Source organism: Eleutherodactylus coqui, chromosome 1 (assembly GCF_035609145.1).
Source record: "Eleutherodactylus coqui strain aEleCoq1 chromosome 1, aEleCoq1.hap1, whole genome shotgun sequence".
Classification (NCBI taxonomy): Eukaryota; Metazoa; Chordata; class Amphibia; order Anura; family Eleutherodactylidae; genus Eleutherodactylus; species Eleutherodactylus coqui.
Window position 1 is genome coordinate 387,559,861 of NC_089837.1, and position 23,360 is coordinate 387,583,220.

General features: G+C 44.1%; 1 protein-coding gene across 1 annotated transcript; it reads left to right on the forward strand.

Moving 5' to 3' along the window:
• Positions 1-7,570: 7,570 nt before the first annotated feature.
• On the forward strand, positions 7,571-19,837 carry ATP4B (ATPase H+/K+ transporting subunit beta). Its single transcript, XM_066592904.1, has 7 exons — positions 7,571-7,682; positions 9,850-9,978; positions 12,942-13,055; positions 15,168-15,367; positions 18,571-18,631; positions 19,511-19,590; positions 19,676-19,837. The coding sequence occupies exons 1-7, from the start codon at positions 7,571-7,573 to the stop codon at positions 19,835-19,837; spliced, it is 858 nt and encodes a 285-aa protein (XP_066449001.1).
• Positions 19,838-23,360: the final 3,523 nt, after the last annotated feature.

Genomic DNA, 23,360 nt, shown 5'->3' on the forward strand with positions numbered 1-23,360 from the left:
CACTCCGTAGGGGGACCCGACAGGGCTGCCCACTTTCCCCCCTTCTATTTGCAATTGCCATAGAACCCCTGGCTCTAAAGATCAGACAGCACGCACTATACAAGGGGATCCAGATCGGACCTAGAGAGGATGAGATAGGACTATATACAGATGACATAATACTCTATATGCCAGAACCCAAACACACCCTACCGCTGGCCATCTCTCAAATAGACGAATTCGGGAATTTCTCAGGCCTACGTATTAACTGGCAGAAGTCTACCCTTATGCTGCTGAGAGGAGAGGAGTGGAAGACGGGAGAAGTGTACCATAATCTGCAAATTGTTCCCCAATTCAAATATTTAGGGATCTATATCACCAGAGACCACACCCAAAGCTTTGATCTAAACATTGCACCCCTAATGACAACCCTGCAACTGAAATTAAGAGCCTGGAGCCCTCTACCCCTATCTGTAGCAGGTAGAATAAACCTTATCAAAATGATAATACTCCCCAAATACCTATATCGGTTGGAGCACGCAGAAACGACTATAACACAAAAATTCTTCAAAAAAACTAACTCATTAATAACCTCATTCATCTGGGGGAAATCCAGAGCCAAACTCTGTATAGAGACCCTACAAAAACCCAAAGAACTAGCAGGGATGGCATTGCCGGACTTTAAAATATATTACTTAGCGGGACAAGTCAGATATATACGCTACTGGCTGTCAGGCTCTCCCCTCCCGAACTCCGAGCACCACCTGATGTACTTCCTCTCACAGACATCACTCTGGATCCTCCTGGAGGCACCAGGACTGTTGACAAAACAAAGGCTGCCCATTCACAGACTTGCAACAAATGTCTGGAAGGCATGTAGGCAACTGACTAGATGGGATGACACCCCCCTGGAGACCCCCTTATGGAACAACAGAGCGCTGCCGCACCTACTGAACCTACCAAGCAGACAATTCTGGTCAAACCTGGGAATTACCACATTGGAACACCTATATATCGATGGAATACTAGTCTCCTTTGAGCAAATGTAACAATTATACCAGGTCCCTAGAACAGGGTTCTTCAGATACCTACAACTCAGACACGCGCTGACAGCCCAATTCCCGGAACCCAGGAGACCCTTCTCAACATACCCATTAATAGGTATACTGCGCACACAAGGTCCCAGGGGCTTAATCTCGGCACTATACACTCACCTACTACACTCCAGGACCCCCGGCACACAAACGACGGTGCTGGAAAGATGGAGAGAACTTATCCCAACACTGACTAATGAGGACTGGGAGACCGCGATGGCTACATACACCGGGGTCTCACCAAACAACAAACTAACCCAACTATACATCCTGCACCAATGCTACCTAACACCTACAAGACTCCACAAAATGAATAGATCAGCTACCAGCCAATGTCACCGCTGCCGTGCACCAAACGCAAACTTTAACCATCTAATATAGGACTGCCCGATGGTACACACGTATTGGGAAGAGGTCATAGAGTTCCTAACCCAACTGATGGGAATACCAATACCACTGGACCCTGCAATGTGTCTGCTGGGGATCATGGACGAGGAACAGTGGCAGCACTATGATAAAATATTTCTTACTAAAGTACTATTCTATGCCCGCAAGATTATAGCGCTGCGATGGATGGATAGGCGCCCCCGACAATTACAAAATGGCAGAGTATCATTAATACCATCCTACCATACGAAAAAATTGTCTACAAAAACAGAAAATACCCGGAAAAATTCGACAAAGTCTGGGGAATATGGTGCGGATCAACAAACACAAACCCCACACAGGAAATGTTTCAAAATTTATTAAGACGAATCACACCCAGGCTCGACATGTAAAATAAACAAGAATGTCATTAACACTATAAATGCATGTACTAATATATACTCGATAAACACAGAGAAAATGTAATGTATTTGAGTACTGAATATCGATGCCAAAGAGCTTCTTGATGTATACACAGTTAATTTCAATTGTTGTTGTATGGGATGCATACTGTTCAATAAAACGAGTTTAAAAAAAAAAATGTGTATGTCACGTCTGGTATGATGGACACTGTCCTCCATGATGCTTTTACTTACTAGGGAGTGCTACATAGAGATACAATAGATATCCTGCTCTCCTATGTGTGTTGTGTATGGGAGAGACCACAGTAACTAGCTACCCATTTGCTCAGGAAAAACAATAAGAATTAGAGGGGAAAGCTGGTGAAAAATGCAGGATACAAGTAATCTAATGTTCAGAAATTGCATTATTCATCATGTTTACAAACATTGATAGGTTATTGTGAAAAATCAGATGCACTTTAACCTTTTAGGATCCAGTGCAGTAAATTTATGGCACTTGGTCCTGTGCTTTAATCCTGGTCAATAGCAAAAGTACAGCACGGAGCAGGTCGGGTTTTCGGCTGTTAGTCACAGCTGAGGACCCGGAGGAGAAGGCAGAAATGGTTAAAAAACACTTCTGCTTACTCCTTTACAGGCTACATAGTACTCAATGAGTGCTATGTAGTGCGGAGACAAAGCGGAAGTGTTACTTCAGCTAGTCGACCCAGCTATCACGTGATTGCTGGGTGCCCCCTGGCACAGCAGGGCTGCAGGATTGTAGCAGACCCTGATCAGCTCTGTTACTGTCACTACAATGGGATGTTTGCCCCAGTTAGAATGAAAAAGTGGGAAATTATTTTTAAAAAAAGACAATGTGAATGACCCCCAGAGGTCATATATGAGGTAATGGGGGACAGATGTTAAAAAATATAGTTACAAAAATAGGTTAAAAAATTACAGAATAAAATTAAAATATACATATGAAAAAGAAAATGACCCACCCCTGACACCAACCAAAACTGTTGCCATATGTACCCTGTAATCTGAGACTATAGAAAATATATAACAACACCCAAAACAAAATAAGGAACCCATTCCTGCACTTTATTTTAACATAAATATACAAAATTTAAAAATAAACAACTATAAATTTAAAAAAATTGTTTTTATGCCCAATAAAAGTAAAAAAAACAAAAAATAATGTCACTAAAAAAAGATATAAAAAGTAACCTCGTATGTCATAGGGAAAAAAACAAAGCAAAAATTATTTTTGTTTGCTGAAAAAAATAGGGCAGTAAAACCATCATATGGGTAAAATCTAGAGATGAGCGAACACCAAAATGCTCGGGTGCTCGTTGCTCGAGTCGAGCTTTCCGAGTAACGAACCCCATTGAAGTCAATGGGCGACTCAAGCATTTTTGTATATGACCGATGCTCGCTAAGGTTTTTATTTGTGCAAATCTGCAAAACCTACGAAAGTGATGGAAACGACACAGAAACGGATAGGGCAGGCGGGGGGCAACATGCAGGGCTGCATCTCAGGTTCCCAGGTCTCACTATTAAGCCACAATAGTGGCAAGAGTGCCCCCCCCTCCCAACAATTTTTACTTTGGACAAACCCTCATTAGCAAGGCACACCTTGGCTAAGCACCACACTACCTCCAACCAAGCACAATCACTGCCTGTGGGACACACCGCTGCCTCTTCTCCTGGGTTACATGCTGCCCAACACACCGCCCCCCCCCCCCCCCGCACGACCCTGCGTTCGCAGCGCATACAAAAGTGTCCCTGCGCAGCCCTCCGCTGCCCTCATGCCACACACTGACCTCATAGCCACACCACCCTCATGTCTATTTATAAGTGCGTCTGCCATGAGGAGGAACCGGAGGCACACACTGCAGAGGGTTGGCAGGGCCAGGTAGCAACCCTCTTTGAAAGTGTGGGCCATAGCCCACAATGCTCTTGAGAATTGATAATAGATTGACGTTCCATCATCATTCCAATCCTTTGCCACCTCCGTCAGAAGCTGCAAACGTGGGCATAAAGGGGAGTCCGCTGCCAGCCCAGCACTTCTACACATCTCCACAATGCAGCAATACTCAGTGTGGGAAGTATGTTAGCGGGCCCTGGGTCAGCCTCGGTCCCAGCAAACACCTTGTGTGGCCCAAGGTGCTGCGAGTGACATAGCAATGGGGACTCCATGTGTCCACACACTACTCATTCTGTTTGGGTGTCGGATACCTCATCCACAACGCAAGGGGTAAAGCATCTGCACTCTGCACCCTACCCAAGTCTGTCAGTGTTTTAGGGACAGACAGGTACAACTCCGCTATGGCAAGTCTGTGTGCACCCGCAGCATAGGTGGCTAGCAGGAACACACAGACGGTACAGAAAGAAATCCCATTGCAGTGCCCCGGATAGCTGAGGTTACGTGAGAGGAAATACATGTTGGCCGCGGCCCACAATCCATGCCCTAGTCAGTCTGGGGTTTTTGGGGGGCCAGCTAGGTGGAAGATCACGATGGGAAGATTTTAAATGATCACCAAAAAGTTTTGTAAAAGCACAGATACAAACAGCCAACTATGTATAAAAGCTCTCACTATAATAAATGGACAACAAGTATACTATCTGGTCAATTCAAAAGACTCCGATGTAATTATACAAGAAAGATTTCGTATCCCAGAGTAATATCATTAAGGGGAGGGATATCCGCACCATCTGATCCCGGCAGCATTTAATACAGCAAAAAGTGAATCTCAAAAAAAGAGAAAGGAGTGAAGATCCAGAAAAATGTAACATCCTGGAGCTACATGTGTTGCAAGTCTCCATAGGCTCCCCACCACCAAGAAAGAATAGCCTTGATGGGTGATATTATTACTAAGGTTGTAACTCGGGAACTAGAGAGTCGCCATAACATACAGTAGGTATAATTCAATCTCTGCAAGACTGCTATAGGTCAGTCTTGTAGAGGATAAAACAGTAGTCATTAAAGGGGTTGTCTCGCGAAAGCAAGTGAGGTTCAGCACTTCTGTATGGCCATATTAATACACTTTGTAATATACATCGTGCATTAAATATGAGCCATACAGAAGTTATTCATTTACCTTCCCTGCGCTGGCGTCCCCGTCTCCATGGCTCCGTCTAACTTCAGCGTCTAATCGCCCGATTAGACGCGCTTGCGCAGAAGGGTCTTCTGCCTTCGGGTCTGCCCGACAGCAGCGGCGTTCTGGCTCCGCCCCCTTCTATGCGTCATCACGTAGCTCCGCCCCATCACGTGTGCCGATTCCAGCCTCCTGATTGGCTGGAATCGGCACACTTGACGGGGCGGAGCTACGCGATGACGCGTAGAAGGGGGCGGAGCCAGAACGCCGCTGTTGCCGAACCGAGCCGGAGGCAGAAGACCCTTCTGAGCAAGCGCATCTAATCAGGCGATTAGACGCTGAAGTTAGGCGGAGCCATGGAGACGGGGACGCCAGCGCAGGGAAGGTAAGTGAATAACTTCTGTATGGCTCATATTTAATGCCCGATGTATATTACAAAGTGCATTAATATGGCCATACAGAAGTGTATAACCCCACTTGCTTTTGCGAGACAACCCCTTTAAACTCTCTGATAAAGGTGGAACTATTGTTATAAATAAAAATGGATAATGTTGAGTACAAAATCATGTTAGACTGATTGTCCTTGTAGATCCCTGAATACACAATCAGTTCTTAGATCTACAACTAACTGGAGAGAACTGCTTGGACACCCACATATTTTAGTACTTGGCCGGAAGTCCCCAGCCTCATCCCCCGGACCCCGGGAACTTTCCAAAGGTTGGGCATCGGTCATGACAAACTCCTCAGGTGAGAGAGGAACCATTTTTTCCCAATCAAGGGAGGGGCCCGAGAACAGTTCCTGGGAGTCTGTCTGCTCATCAGAATGTGTCATTTTCATGGAGTGAGGAGGCTGGGAGGAAGGAGGAAGGAGTTGGAGGCTGACAGCGGTTATGTAACGCACACTATAGGCCGAAAAAAATATATGCTGGGCTGCAGAAAGGCCTAGCTGGCTAACAGAGCAGTATAAAAAATTAGGCAACTATTGGCCTGCACTTCGAGGGTCACAGCAGTTATGTAACGCACACTGTAGGCCAAAAAAATATACGCTGGGCTGCAGAAAGGCCTAACTGGCTAATAGTGAGCAACTACAACAGTAATGCACACGCTCACAGGTAGCCCTAAGGAGGAGTGTTTTTTCAGTTTTTTTTTTTAAAAAAAACAGCAGCCTAGATAGCGTGTATATGTCTTTCCCTCTATCAGGGGCTGTCGCCGCACGCTGTGCGTGAAGTTGACGGGACGCACAGAGCAGTGTAAAAAATTAGGCAACTATTGGCCTGCACTTCGAGGGTCACAGCAGTTATGTAACGCACACTGTAGGCCAAAAAAATATACGCTGGGCTGCAGAAAGGCCTAACTGGCTAATAGTGAGCAACTACAACAGTAATGCACACGCTCATAGGTAGCCCTAAGGAGGAGCCTTTTTGGGGTACTTGTTGACAGGAGTTTACACTACCACTGTCCCTGCCTGACCAGTACTGCCCCTATACTCTGTATAATTGACTGCAGACTGACAACGCAATAGTCTGCAGAGCCCAAGATGAAAAAAAAAAGTGCAAAACTGCTCCCAGCTGCCACAACAGTAATGCACACGGTCAGAGGTAGCCCTAAGAAGGAGCTTTTTTGGGGTACTTGTTGACAGGATTCTACACTACCACTGTCCCTGCCTGACCAGTACTGCCCCTATACTCTGTATAATTGGCTGCAGACTGACAACGCAATAGTCTGCATAGCCCAAGATGAAAACAAAAAAAATGTGCAAAACTGCTACCATCAGCCACAACAGTAATGCACATGGTCAGATGTGGCCCTAAGAAGGGCCGTTGGGGTTCTTGAAGCACTCTCCCTAATCTCTGCCAGCGTGTGTCTGAGGCGAACAGCGGGCGGGACTGCTTTAAGTACTCGGCGGACACTTGATCTCGCCAGCCACTCACTGCAGGGGGGTGGGATAGGGCTGGAACGTCACAGGAGGAAGTTGTAATGCCTTCCCTGCATGTCTATTGGCCAGAAAATGGCGCTAAACATGCAGGGAAGGAAATGGAATTGACTCGAGTACCGCGTGGTGCTCGTCTCGAGTAACGAGCATCTCGAGTACCCCAATACTCAAGCGAGCATCAAACTCGGACGAGTACATTCGCTCATCTCTAGTAAAATCCACAAAAAGTGTCTGGTTCTTTAAGACCAAAACATCCTATTCCTTAAGGGGTTAATTTTTTTAATACACAAAAGAAAAAATCTAAAACAATGAACTTGGCATTGTCAGACTATATTAAGTAAAATGACACACGTTTCCTAAGCCATGATGCATGACTTCTGATATCCTTATCAAGGTAAATAAACTAATCAAGGTGAACTTACGCTAGTTAAAGAATTGTGTATGTGAAAATGGAAGGACATGTGATATCCATAGATTATTTACTAAGTGATATCAGCAGCGACGAGATAGCAATGCTAATTCAAAAAGAATTTTCAACCTGATTTGATGGTAGTACTTGGTTCAACCTTATTTGATGGTAGTGACATCTAAGCAACCTTCAGAAATTTTTATAAAAGAGAGTGAGAGAATTAGCAGAGGTTGTCTTTGTGTTGGATTTGCCGCGCTGCTGAAAGGGTTCAATATTGGTCATTTGAAATGGCAACATTTAATGAAAAGAAGACATGTAGCCAGCGCATGGAAAACTTTGGCCGCTTTGTATGGAACCCTGACACAGGGGAGCTGATGGGAAGAGCCTTGGACAAATGGGGTATGTTTTTCAGGCATGCTAAAAAAAACTATCTTGCACTTATAAATTATATACTGGTAATTAAATATTAATACCGCTGGAAATACGTCCCATGTGACCCCAGCCTATCGGCGAAGTCAGTTTTGGTATAGAATTACAAACATTTTACAATATAGTCATACATCAATATGAAGAATAAATAGATAAAACTAGTGGAAACATAATAACATTGAAACAATGATGAAATAAACCTCGAGTGCTTCTATTGGAAAATTATGAAAAAAGGAAGCCGTCAGTGTAATACTTTATCCGTGAGAAGTTCCTTGTTCCTTATAATATAAAGTGGTTATAAACATAATGATTATTCCATATGATTATGCCATATGACCAAGAATGAACAATTTGTTTCTATAAGCCCACCAAGAAGGTCACACCCAGTTATGTTACTTGTTTAAAATATTCATAGAAATATTTGGGATTTTTATCTTGTGAAATGTATTTTCCAACTGAAATAATTGTAGAGTCAGCAAAAATTCTGTAACCATGGATTATGGACCACCATATTTGTTAATACTTTTGCTACTAATTATTTGGTTTGTTTCATTGTTTCATTTAAGGGATGTTTTATAACTGTAAAGAAATTTAAAAACAAAGCTTAGATGTTAGAATCATTTCAAGAAAATACTGTATAACATTCCTGAGAAAAAAAACATGATTAAATCTTTGCAGGTCTTTTTATCCTGTCATGTTTTTTTTTTACTGGCCTTTGTTTTCAGATTTTAAGAAAGTATTTAAAAGAACAATACAGCACTTGTATAGTCACAGTTGCAATCAAAATATTCAACCCCTAGTGCAAAGTAGGATTATTTGGCAAATTTACAAACTTTTGGCTGTTTGCCAAAACAAATCAAGCAAGAACAATTTAAATAACTCATCACAACTAATTTAACAAGTGTTTTCTCCAAATTCAACACAAAATGCCACTTTTAACCTATCCAATAAAATTGAATGGACATAAGAAATGTCAAGTACCAGGGGACATAGGAAAGTTAAAGGTTAATGACTACTGCAGTCACAGAATTATTCAATCCCCTGAATAGAAAAGAATCCATCATAAGAGCACACATTTGTCTCAAGCACACCTGATGCAACTAATCAATTACTTCATTAGTTGCATCAGATGTGCTTGAGATAAAACAAATCCAATACCTGAATTAGCTAGGGTTTTGTTGACTACATCAAGAAGCCTAGAGAGTGGTCCAAAAAGTTAAGAGAAGAGATCATTGCCTTGCATAAACAAGTAAGAGGATACATAAAAATTGCAGAGGCACTACATGTTCCCATAGACACAGATGGAAGCATAGTTCGCAAATTTAAAGTTAGGTCACTTTCAAATGTTCAGTGTTTTGCGCACTGTAATACAGAGTTAATGTAATCTTATTTATCTATTCACAATGTTGTATCTTTCATGGCAGTTTTTTTTTTTAAATGCAGCATGACCTATTTTTCCTGTGTTTGCCTCCGTATTACTATTATTTTCTTCTGGGCAAATACATATCAGTATTCTCCCCCTAGAAAGTAAACTATACCGAGGCAAATACAGATGAAATACTGATGAAATATTGATGACATACAGTTGTAATGTCATCTGTAACATGTCTGTAATTTAGATCTGTAAAAGACCTGCAGCAAGATTAGGTGGCAGCAGGCACTGAGGTCTCTTTTTGCACAATAAGGTGCATACTAAACACTGAAGGTCTTCATACCCAAGAAAAACACCTCTACTATAGCAAAAGCACAAGAAAAGCACATAAACCTGATTTGCAATGGGGGTTGAATAATTTTGTTTTCAACTGCAAAGAGTCATAGACTGGTAGAGTTGGAAGAGACCTCCATGGTATATCGGGTTCAACCCCCTGCTCAGTGCAGAATTCACTAAATCATCCCAAACAGACATTTGTCCAGCCCTTGTTTTAACACTTCCATTGAAGGAGAACTCACCACCTCCGGTGGTAACCTGTTCCACTCATTGATCACCCTCAGTTTTTTCTAATATCTAATTTGAGTCTCCTCCCTTTCAGTTTCATCTCATTGCTTCTAGTCTTCTCTTGTGCGTAGCTGTGTAATACAACTGTGACACATAATACATAATATAATGATAACATTTCTATGATGTTTTTCCTTGCAGTATATATAAGTCTTTACTATTTGGCTTTTTACATTGTCATGATTGGACTGTTTGCACTTTCCATCTACTCTCTGATGCAAACACTTAGCCCTTATGAACCGGATTATCAAGATCAAATACAGTCGCCAGGTAATGTTAACTACATATTAATCACCCATATAATGTGCTAGGGACAGAGAATGGCATATATGCAACCTAATAGGGGAGCACAGAACTGGTTTTCTGTATGCAGCTGGAATAGCATTGTTGCTATTCAGAGGTCCTCTGAATACATATATTAACCTCTTAAGCCAGTGATGGGCAACCTTTTGAGCTCGGTGTGTCAAAATTCACCAAAAAACCGAGCATAACTCGGGTGGTGTGTCACTTTGAGAAAAAATCCATAAATTCGCGATATTTATAGTTTAAATAACAAATATGTATAATTGTAATGTATAACTGTATTTAATAAACCCAAAACACCCATAGCACAGGCCCTCACCTCTCCCAGCCTCCCCTTCACTTATCTCAGTAATGATGAGCCCCCAGCGGCGACAGTGCCCTCCACAGCGGCCCCCCAGCGGTGATTGCCCCCCACACAGCGGCCCCCTAGCAGTGACTGCCCCCCACAGCGGCCCCCCAGTAGTGATTGCCCCCCACACAGAGTCCCACCAGCGGTGATTGCCCCCCACACAGAGGCCCCCCAGCTGTGACAGCCCCCCCACACAGAGGCCCCCCAGCGGTTACTGCTCCCCACACAGCGGCCCCCCAGCTGTGACTGCCCCCCACAGTGGCCCCCAGCGGTGACTGCCCCCCACAGCGGCCCCCCAGCAGTGACTGCCCCCCACACAGAGGCCCCCCAGCGGTGACTGCCCCCCACACAGCGGCCCCCCCAGTGGTAACTGCCGCCCGCACATTAGCCACCCACCGGTGACTTTCCCCCACACAGTGGCCCCCCAGCGGTGACTGCCCCCCACACAGAGGCCCCCCAGCGGTGACTGGCCCACACAGCGGACCCCCAGCGGTGATTGCCTCCCACACAGAGGCCCCTCAGCAGTGACTGCCCCCCCACATAGAGGCCCCCCAGCGGTGACTGCCCCCCACACAGCGACACCAGCGGTGACTTTCCCCCACACAGCGGTCCCCCAGTGGTGACTTTCCCCCACACAGCGGCCCCCCCAGCAGTGACTGCCCTCTTACAGCGCCCCCCCCCCCAGGTGACTGCCCCCTCACAGCGGACCCCCCCAGACCCATGTACTTAGCTTGTCAGCGGCTATGGCTACGTGTGTCAGTGCTGACACGCGTGTCATAGGTTCGACATCACGGTCTTAAGCACATGGCCCCTTTTTTTTCCATTTTCGTTTTTTTCCTCCCCACTTTTAAAAAATCATAACTCTTTTATTTATCCATCGACTTGGCTGTCTGAGGGCTTGCTTTTTGCAGAACAAGTTATATTTTTCAATACTATTATTTTATGTAACATATAATGTACTGAAAAACTTTTAAAAAATTTTTCAAAATGGAATGAAATGGGAAAAAAACAAAATTCCGCCATCGTTGGGTGCGTCTTGTTTTTACGGCGTACAAAAGGCAACTAAAATGACCTGATAACTTTTTTCTATGAGTCAGTACGATTACCACAATACCAAATCTATATAGGTTTATTATTGCTGTACTGCTTTTATTTTTTTTTCAAAGCTATTTAATTTTTTTAAATTATTTTCTTCCCCAATCTTCTGACAGCCATAACTTTTTCATTTTTTGTCGACTTAGTTGTGCGAGGGCTCATTTTTGTTTGGCACATCCTGTCGTTTCCATTGGTATCATTCAGAGTACATATGATTTTTTTGATCACTTTTTATTACATTTTTTCTTGGAGATGGGGGTGACTAAAAAAGCGCAATTGTGGCATTTTTTTTTTTTTTACAATATCATATTTGTATAAATTATAAAACATAAGATGTGAACCATAACAAGTAAAACTAACTGTGTGCTAGCCATAGTTCACAGTTATTGCAAATTTGTAGTCACTAATTGGTTAAAAATTATTGCAAATTTGTAGTCACTAATTGGTAAAAACTTATTCGCCATACAAAATTGGAATTCCTGTACATAATCACATATCACATCTTTTATCAAACGGATCACAAATTGGATGATAAAATATACTTAAAGGGGTTGTCCCGCGAAAGCAAGTGGGTCTATACACTTCTGTATGGCCATATTAATGCACTTTGTAATGTACATTGTGCATTAATTATGAGCCATACAGAAGTTATCAGAAGTTATTCACTTACCTGTTCCGTTGCTAGCGTCCTCGTCTCCATGGTGCCGTCTAATTTTCAGCGTCTAATCGCCAGATTAGACGCGCTTGCGCAGTCCGGTCTTCTGCTTTTCTGAATGGGGCCGCTCGTGCCGGAGAGCGGCTCCTTGTTGCTCCGCCCCGTCACGTGCCGATTCCAGCCAATCAGGAGGCTGGAATCGGCAATGGACCGCACAGAAGCCCTGCGGTCCACCGAGGGAGAAGATCCCGGCGGCCATCTTCAACCGGTAAGTAAGAAGTCACCGGAGCGCGGGGATTAAGGTAAGCGCTGTGCGGTTTTTTTTTTAAGTCCCTGCATCGGGTTTGTCTCGCGCCGAACGGGGGGGCTGTTGATAAAAAAAAAAAAACGTTTCGGCGCGGGACAACCCCTTTAATGTAGGTACCTCATAATCTCATGATAAAATATGGTTGAATCCCCATAAATAACATTGTTGTGTTTCCTTCTGAAAGCATACCTTTGATAGACATCTTTTTTCATCTCCTGTGCTGTATGCTACTGCCTGCGGTCCAGTCCAGGGGAGGACCCGGACCATCTCGTCTAGCCTGAATTTTTTTAAAATAAGGTCCACAAACATCTGGCGCATGTGTGACCGGACCACAAGCATTAGCATACAGCGCAAAAGATTTTAAAGATGTTTTACAAAGGCATGCTTTCAAAGGAAACCAATCTGCTCCTGTAGTTAGTATACTAGTTAGAAAATACTGACAGGTTCCCTTTATCATACAAAATCTAATTCTATAATGTAATCTGATGTACAAGCACAAACAAATGTACAATTGTGATGGACAGGTGTTACTATAAGGCCAAATACGTATGGAGAAGGAGGAATTGAAATTTTTTACAACATCTCAGATGAAAATTCTTACAAAGGAATTGTGAAAAGTCTAAACACATTTCTCGCAGGTATGTATGTCTTCGTTACCATTTTTAAACACATTGTTGTACAAAAAGTTGACACGAAAAATTGGGCTACACAGAAATTAATGAAATCCTTGAGGATGAAACAGGAAAAGGAAGGAAAGTAACAATACAGGGTTCTGTGTTAATCACATTCCAGCTATTGATCTAGCCAGAAAATCGCCCTTTTATTCAGTTTAGCGAAAGAGAGTGTGGTAAAATACTGGTGCTGAAGGCGCAACACTCTAAGCTAGTTGAAAGCTAAAGGTCCAAGATGCCATAGTGAAAGCACTTCTTTCACTATCATAGCACATCATAGAAAACCAGCAAGTGAATACGCGTTTCAGGAATGAGCTCTTTCGTCAGTCCGGTTGGATTAAACACTGAGTGATTAAATCCTGTCGGTGAGCTGCTTTTTTATTAAACTTTATTCCACACCATGACAGATTCACACATTTCCTGCCATAAAAGCCCATATAGATGTTTTACACTTATTATTGTTTCCCCCTGCCTTCCCTTGTGGGGAACTTAGTGTCAGGCATCGTTTGTCCAACATTTGTCCAGTGTAAATGGGCCTTAATTTCTAATCACAAACCATACACCTGAATAAATTCAGACTAGACCGCCCAAAAATTCATACCACAGACTAGATCCCCAAATCAATTTTAGACCCCAGAATGGCTAACTTCAGGCACTTACTATGTTGTTCTGAGCCTAAAGCACCTCCTGTGCACTTACATCTCCTGATCCAATAAACAGCCACCCAATTGGCGAGAGGATCAGACTGGGGCTGCACCAATGGACAGATGGTGTCGAAAGCGAAGGACACAATTGTCACAAGAGGGTTGGCTAGCTAATAAGTATATCCTCTCTTATTGTTCAGCTAAATCTTCTGACGATTCTGACCCTAGAGGTGGCAAACAGGTGGCTAGAATGTTTCTATGTCTGTGTTCAGTGACTGTTAAAGTACATTCACACAGGCTAACTATGGCACCTAATGGCATTAAAAGTAGATTTAACAAATACATGCAATTGATGGGGCTTGGAACCATTTTTCCCCCAGTCACAGACCCCATAGTAGCTATATGATCCGCCTCCACTGAAGGTATGCTATTGAGTCATAGTAGGATATAATACAAATTGTTAAAATGTTTGACTATTTCATGGAAGTAGCTGGAGGAGGGTCTAGTTAATCATGTGCTCTCAATACTGGGTATTACATGATGCACCAAGAAGCCACTACGCCTTGGTTGGGGTGAGATACAGTAATCATGCTAAAAAGAAAAGAAAGCCATCATTATATTAGATGATGATCTACATATATTATTCTAAGAGATGCCTCAGAATAAGCATTTCATACTAGAGGTGCAGAGTGGTGACAGAAGACAATGCAGAAGTGAAGATATATTCACATGTAACAGTCAGACTGTGTCATTTTGATGCAATTTTGCAAAAACCGCTGCAAAACCTCTTTATTATCATGTGAGAAAAGACTTTAATGTTGCCTGTCACACTCTGGAGGTCTCCTCTGTGTATTCCAGTCACTTCCCTGTAGTGTAGCCTCCTGTCTGTTGCTTATCACCCAACTTCCTGGGGCTGAGATTTCTTACTTTCAGTTTGACATCTATTCCATGATGCATCAGCCCAGCATTGGTTAAGGCTATGCTATTTTTGCCTGCAGGGGTGAAGTTTAATTATCATTACCTTCTATATTCACCTAAATACGTTACAAACCATAAGTATGCAGTCAGGAGGATGAGCTGTGATCTCCTCTATTATAACTGTGTGACAGGAGCTGTGTGATCATTATCAGTAACCATAACAGGAGTGCCTGAATCTCCCTCTAGGCAGTTTCTGTGGTAGATTCATATAACAGCCTCACTCAGACCGAGAAATTGACGAGGAAATTAATCCGTAACCCAAATAGATCTGAGCTGGTCAAAACTGAGATCACATGACCATCTGAGGACAAAGGCTGAGAGCTTCAGACATAAAGAAATAACTAACCAAAGTAACATTGCTGTGGGGATGTGACAGGTTCCATTTAAAAATTCCAGTATATGGGTGACTATATGATATATCAATATTCTATAACCTACTTACTATAATGAATTACAGTGTACAACAAAAGCAAACAGGAGGAAATGAACAAGCCTTGTAGCAACTACAGTGATGTCAAGTCTTTACTGACGGGTAGTGGACGCACTAAATATGCCTGTCAGTTCACTACCGATATGCTTGGAAAATGCTCCTGTCATCACGATCCCACATTTGGCTTTGCGTCAGGAGAGCCTTGTCTCTTCATAAAAATCAACAGGGTAAGATTTCCGGATGATTAAAAAGGTTAATTTGTTACGTGGACATTCATTTCCTTCTCATTTAGGCCTTAGTCAGACGGGCGTTTTTAGCCGCGATTTGCGCATGCGCATGCGTCCGGCGATTTTTTAAAACCATTGCTTTGCAATGGTATCGGACACATGAGCGCTTTTTATGCGCTCGTTCGATAAATTATAGAACAAAAAATCACAGATCGCACCTATCTGCGATCTGCGATTCCTGTTCTCCTCTGTATATGCGCTCAATGGGGCCGGCGGCGGCAGCGCCGACCCCATTGAGAACATATAGAAGACAAATCATTCTTCTCTGCCACAGCTGTAACAGCTGTGGCAGAGAAGAACGATGTTTGCCCATTGAATTCAATGGAGCGGCAATACAGCCGCTCCATTGAAAGCAATGGGCTGCCGGCGTACGCGGGGTGAATTGTCGGGAAGGGGTTAAATATATAAGCCCTTCCCTGCAATTCATCCTAAAATGTGTTAAAATTAAAAAAAATTGTATACTCACCTTTCCGCTGCAGCCGGAGTCCAGCCACGGCCGCTGTCAGTTCTCCTGAACTGCTTCTTGGCACTATTCAGCCGGCGGGGCTTTAAAATCCCCGCCTGCTGAATGATCTGCCTCTGATTGGTCACAGCCCTGACCAATCAGAGGCTGAAAACACTCACACACCCATTCATGAATTCATGAATGGGTGAGTGACTGCTGCCTCTCAGCGCTGAGCCAATCAGGGGCAGGTCTGACTCACATCCAGTCATGAATTCATGAATGGGTGTGAGTGAGGCATGCCTCTGATTGGCTCAGCGCTGAGCCAATCAGGGGGCAGGTCTGACTCACACCCCCTTCACACCCACTGCAGGACGGCCGCTCGGAGCTCCGGCTGCCGGGAGAAGGTGAGTATACAATTTTTTTTTATTTTAACACATTTTAGGATGGATTGCAGGGAAGGGCTTATATATTTAAGCCCTTACCAACAATTCATCCCGGGCTCGCCCGCAGCGCATTGCTTTCAATGGAGACGGCTGTATTGCCGTCTCCATTGAATGCAATGCGCTGGACAGCTCCGGCCTGTTTCTAATGAAACGCGGCTAGGAGCAGATTTTCGGGCGACTTGCGTGCACCGGTCACGCGATTTGCGGATGCGCATCCGTCATGCGATCCGCAAATCGCGCGAAAAATCTGACTAAGGCCTTACTGTGTTATACATATTAGTTGCACTCTTTCATTATGTTCATGCACTTTTACAGTTATCAATGAACCATTATGAAAACTACCTACAAGCTTGAACTCAATTTGGAGACTCAGAGAAAGTGGGGGAGATTCACTAATTCTGTCACAAATGTGTCATTTACCAAATTTATCATCTGGTTTGGACATTATTTACACCTCGTATTTTGAAAAGCATCTAGAAAAGAGGGTGTGGCTAAGTGAACTCATGTAATGCGCCAGATTTGTTAATAGCATTCACCATTATTTCTGAAAAAAATTTTGGTGTAAAGTAAGCCAGCCAAGAGGTGCATAAGGAAAAGTATCTAACATGCCAGCCGACATGATCATAATCATAATCATCATTATATAGCTCCAACATTTTTCGCAGCACCTTACAAGTCAGAAAGAACGTAGCGAAAACATACAGAATTAAGTCAATAGACAGCTTGAACAATAGCAGTGAGCCCTGCTTACAAGAGCGTACAGAGTACAAGGAAATAGGGGTAACACAAGAGGTAGCATGCTAGTTCTGTATAATGGTCCTTTTAGACAAATAGGGCAGTATAAATAAAGATGTTTGAGCCAGTCACCAGTCACCATGTATATAGTTATGTGGCCTCGTGTGGTGCAGAGTGCTAAGGAAGCAGAAATGCAGTTCTGAGCTCTCACTCACGACCTGAAGGTTGCAAGTTCAATTCCCCTAGGTTCAGGTAGCTGGCCCAAGGTTGACTCCATCCTTCCGGTGTTTTAGTGGATACAGAAGCAAAGTAAATGGAGAAAATGTAAATTTGGGAATATTGAAGGCTTCTCTAAAGACAGGTGTTTTTAGAGTACACTTAAAACTGTGAATTGGGTTAAAGGGTTCCACAGCAGCTCCTGATTTCAGGCAGGGTATGCCAATATTGGCAAAAATGTGTGCAGGTTCAAAAAGCGGGGTTGGATCCAGTCCCCCAAACAACAGTCCAAACAAGAAGAAAGTATGAACAGCACATGGATATCACTTTATTTTTCATTGCATTAAAAAACAGGCGACGTTTCTACTGCACAACAGCAGTCTTTGTCAAGCTCTGTGAATTGGGAATTGACCTAATCATCATGAATTTATGTGATAATTATCTCAGTACCTGAGAGTGAAATGCATTCTTCATTACTATAATGGACCTTTACCACAGGACGATTATTGCTTAAAATCATTGAGATTCCCACAGAACACGCACTCGAGCCTGCTCCGCCTCCATACTGGCAGCGCTGTGAGCAATGCCAATGATTCTTGTTCCTGTGTAACAGCACAGGAGGGAGTATCACTGGGACAAGTTCTTAGGTATTATTTGCCTGACAGCTCGTCCCATGTAAAAGGACCATAAGTCTCTAGATATCACATAGAAGTGGCTTAATGGGGTTCTGTCATTCAAATAAAAATTCTATACTTACCTATTCCTCCCCAGGCAGCCTTCTTACCAGATCTTCACCTCACCTAACTTCTCCTGGCTCCTCCAATCCCCCGGGTCACCTCACCTCAAGCAGGCCAAATCCACCTATTCCTGTGATGAAGTGTACATTGCCGGCATTCCGCTTCTTGCAGGTCAATATACGCTATGTTACTACATCAGGGAATGCCAAATCCTTGGCATCCTGCTTTAGCGCAGCTGTACATGCGCAATGTCTTACCGCTAGTGTTTCATATACTATATGAAGCATAATTGACGAGATATCATACATGCGCGTAAAGCAGGCTGCTGAGGATTTGGCATTCCCTGCTAGGCAGTGAATGTTACGTCACTAGTGACGTAGTGTACATTGCCCTACAGGAAGCAGAACGCCGGCAATGTAGCCAAAAGAAGATCGGGGAGGTGAACATCTGGTAATAAGATTGCCTGGGGATTAATAGGTATTGATTTTTTTTCCTAATGACAAAACCCCTTTAAGTTAGATAAGTGTAGCAATATGTAACAAACTATGTTCTCTTTATTACTTTCAGATCATAAATTTCATGCCTGATAATAAGACAGCCCCAACTCTGCATTGCTCCTCAAAGGTTTGTTTGATGTACACTAATTTTTTGCAATTAAAGGGAGTCTGTCAGCTTAAACGTGCTGTCCAGACCAAAGGCATGATGTTATATAGCAGGAGTAGCTGAGTTGAACAGTCCAATGGGCGGTCCTATCAGTGATTGACAGCTATGTATTACTGTACAGCTAGGGGTAGATGTCAATCACTGATAGCTCCATCTAGTGGACTGTTCATCTCAGAATGAGCATGGATATAAATGTAGAAGTTATAGTGAATCTTTCCCCATAAACTATATACAATCTGCTCAGCTCCTCTTACTCTATAACATCACGCCTGCAGTTTGGATAGTAAGTTCAAGCTGACAGACTCCCTTTAAACAAACTTACTTTTTTGAATATTATTGCTATGAAGTTAAATCTTAATGAATATACATGATTATGATATTTTATCTTCTTTAAAGGGTATGCTATCTTAAGTACACTGACACAGGACTCAGTCACATGGGCGCATTTCAATGAGAGCTGTGCTTGTAGTTACAAGCCACGACCTCTACACAGGGGTCGAAGCAGAGACTTCCGCTGCTTCCACTTTGAAATTGTGTCATTGCAATACTGTCCACAGGCGTACAATCGCTGATCAGTTGGGGTCCTGAGTGATGGACCGCAGCCAAACAACTATTGATAACCTTAGGATAGATCATCAATAATATTTTCCCTGGGAAACCCGTTTAGTCCTCTGCTTGTACTGACATGATCTATTCTGCTTCCATAGCATGGGAGATATAACCAATCAGATTTCCATTCTCTAATTTTTTTGTACAAGTTGGTGGCAAATAATTTTTTAGCAGTGAAATGAAATGACTGCTTTCAAGAACTATGATGTATATGCTTACACCACCCAGGATGAAGATGATCTTAGACATGTCGAGTATTTTCCACATGGATCCTTTGGTTTGCAGTACTTCCCATACTATGGAAAGAAGGCTCAGGTATTCTAAAGTTAAAATCAAGTTCTCCAGCTCTATTTATTTCTTTGTGAAACTTACAAAATCTACATCTGTTTTTTTTTTTCAGCCCAACTACACCAACCCATTAGTGGCAGTGAAACTTTTTAATGTTCAACGCAACAAGGAAATTGAAATAGTGTGCAAAGTTAATGGAAGCCACATTATAAATGAGAACCCTCATGATCCATACGAAGGGAAAGTAACATTCAAACTTAAAATAGAAAAGTAATTTGTCCTCTGTGACAAGACTACAAAGGTATGAGCAGCGTCGCAGCAGTTCATTATTAACGTCACATGATAAGAACACTAACATTGAAACAGGGTGATAATCAGATACATGTGTTTGCTAACCATGACATTGGGAGACGCAATGCAAGGTGACAAGTTATCAGTATATAGATATTAATTCTAAATCTGCATACATGGATAATACACAAGGACCAACTGAACAATACATACAGTGACACCATTTCTGATTAGTTAGTTGGGCAACACCTCTGATTCTTGTCAGGACTAGTTTTTATACAGTATATGAGGACTATTGTTGGTCTACAGATACTATAACATAAAAATGAATGTTATCCTGAAGTAGTAGGATAATAACTAGAGATGAGCGAACACCAAAATGTTCGGGTGTTCGTTATTCGTAACGAACTTCCCGTGATGCTCGAGGGTTCGTTTCGAACAACGAACCCCATTGAAGTCAATGGGCTACCAGAACATTTTTGTATTTCGCCGATGCTCGCTAAGGTTTTCATGTGTGAAAATCTGGGCAATTCAGGAAAGTGATGGGAATGACACAGTGACGGATAGGGCAGGCGAGGGGCTACATGTTGGGCTGCATCTCAAGTTCCCAGGTCCCACTATTAAGCCACAATACCGGCAAGAGTGGGCCCCCCCCCTCCCAACAACTTTTACTTCTGAAAAGCCCTCATTAGCATGGCATACCTTTGCTAAGCACCACACTACCTCCAACAAAGCACAATCACTGCCTGCATGACACTCCACTGACACTTCTCCTGGGTTACATGCTGCCCAACCGCCCCCCCCCTCCCCCCCACAGCGCACACCAAAGTGTCCCTGCGCAGCCTTCAGCTGCCCTCATGCCACACCACGCTCATGTCTATTTAGAATTGCGTCTGCCATGACGAGGGACCGCAGGCACACACTGCAGAGGTTGGCACGGCTAGGCAGCGACCCTCTTTAAAAGTGGCGGAGCGATAGCCCACAATGCTGTACAGAAGCAATGAGAAATAGAATCCTGTGCCACCGCCATCAGGAGCTGCACACGTGGGCATAGCAATGGGGAACCTATGTGCCACACACTATTCATTCTGTCAAGGTGTCTGCATGCCCCAGTCAGACCGGGCTTTTTAATTCATAGACACAGGCAGGTACAACTCCCTATTGTGAAGTCCCTGTCGACCCACAGCATGGGTGGCTCCCTGGAACCCACCGGCGGTACACAGAAATATCCCATTGCATTGCCCAACACAGCTGAGGTAGTAATGTCGTGCTTAATGCAGGTGGGCTTCGGCCCACACTGCATGCCCCAGTCTGACTGGGGTTCTTTATAAGTGTACAGATGTAGTAAAAACTCCGTGTGCACCTACAGCATGGGTGGGTGCCAGGAAGCCACCGGCGGTACATAGAAATATCCCATTGCATTGCCCAACACAGCTGAGGTAGTAATGTTGTGCTTAACCCTTTCCAATCCAATTTGTATATGGTTTTCCTAGGGGGCTTACTCTTTTTCTGCTGTTATACAACGGCGCTATATGCTGGCTAAAGCCAGTACTGCATGAGCTGACACGTAGGATAGGCTCCGACAGCAGAGAGGCTGGCAATATACAGTAAGAGAACCCCGACGGACGTCTACCAACAACGGAGCTGTACAGCCTTAAACCCTAATGTCTTCACAGGTCACACAGTGGACTGGAAAGGGTTAATGCAGGTGGGTTTCGGCCCACACTGCATGCCCCAGTCAGACTGGGGTTCTTTACAAGTGGACACATGTAGGTTTAACTCCCTGTGGACCCACTGCCTGGGTGGGTGCCAGGAAGCCACCGGCGGTACATAGAAATATCCCATTGCATTGCCCAACACAGCTGAGGTAGTAATGTCGTGCGTAATACAGGTGGGCTTCGGCCCACACTGCATGCCCCAGTCAGACGGGTTCTTTAGAAGTGTACAGATGTATTAAAAACTCAGTGTGCACCTACAGCATGGGTGGCTCCCTGGAACCCACCGGCGGTACACAAAAATATCCCATTGCATTGCCCAACACAGCTGAGGTAGTAATGTCGTGCGTAATACAGGTGGGCTTCGGCCCACACTGCATGCCCCAGTCAGACTGGGGTTCTTTACAAGTGGACACATGTAGGTTTAACTCCCTGTGGACCCACTGCCTGGGTGGGTGCCAGGAAGCCACCGGCGGTACATAGAAATATCCCATTGCATTGCCCAACACAGCTGAGGTAGTAATGTCGTGCGTAATACAGGTGGGCTTCGGCCCACACTGCATGCCCCAGTCAGACGGGTTCTTTAGAAGTGTACAGATGTATTAAAAACTCAGTGTGCACCTACAGCATGGGTGGCTCCCTGGAACCCACCGGCGGTACACAAAAATATCCCATTGCATTGCCCAACACAGCTGAGGTAGTAATGTCGTGCGTAATACAGGTGGGCTTCGGCCCACACTGCATGCCCCAGTCAGACTGGGGTTCTTTACAAGTGGACACATGTAGGTTTAACTCCCTGTGGACCCACTGCCTGGGTGGGTGCCAGGAAGCCACCGGCGGTACATAGAAATATCCCATTGCATTGCCCAACACAGCTGAGGTAACGTCAGCTGTAATGCAGGTGGGCTAAAAATTAATTTGATTACACTGTAGGCGAGGGCCCACAAAAATTGCTGTATCAACAGTACTAATGTACATCCCAAAAATTGGCCATGGCCAGCCAAGAGGGCAGGTGAAACCCATTAATCGCTTTGGTTAATGTGGCTTAAGTGGTAACTAGGCCTGGAGGCAGCCCAGTGTAACGAAAAATTGGTTCAAGTTAAAGTTCCAATGCTTTTAAGCGCATTGAAACTTATAAAAATTGTTCTGAAAAATTATTTGAGTGAGCCTTGTGGCCCTAAGAAAAATTGCCCGTTCAGCGTGATTACGTGAGGTTTCAGGAGGAGGAGCAGGAGGAGGAGGAGGAGGAATATTAGACACAGATTGATGAAGCAGAAATGTCCCCGTTTTGGATGGTGAGAGAGAACGTAGCTTCCATCCGCGGGTGCAGCCTACGTATTGCTTACGTATCGCTGCTGTCCGCTGGTGGAGAACAGAAGTCTGGGGAAATCCAGCCTTTGTTCATCTTGATGAGTGTTAGCCTGTCGGCACTGTCGGTTGACAAGCGGCTACGCTTATCTGTGATGATTCCCCCAGCCGCACTAAACACCCTCTCCGACAACACGCTAGCCGCAGGACAAGCAAGCACCTCAAGGGCATACAGGGCTAGTTCAGGCCACGTGTCCAGCTTCGACACCCAGTAGTTGTAGGGGGCAGAGGCGTCACCAAGGATGGTCGTGCGATCCGCTACGTACTCCCTCACCATCCTTTTGCAGTGCTCCCGCCGACTCAGCCGTGACTGGGGAGCGGTGACACAGTCTTGGTGGGGAGCCATAAAGCTGGCCAGGCCCTTAAAGACTGTTGCACTGCCTGGGATGTACATGCTGCTCGATCTACGCACATCCCCTGCAA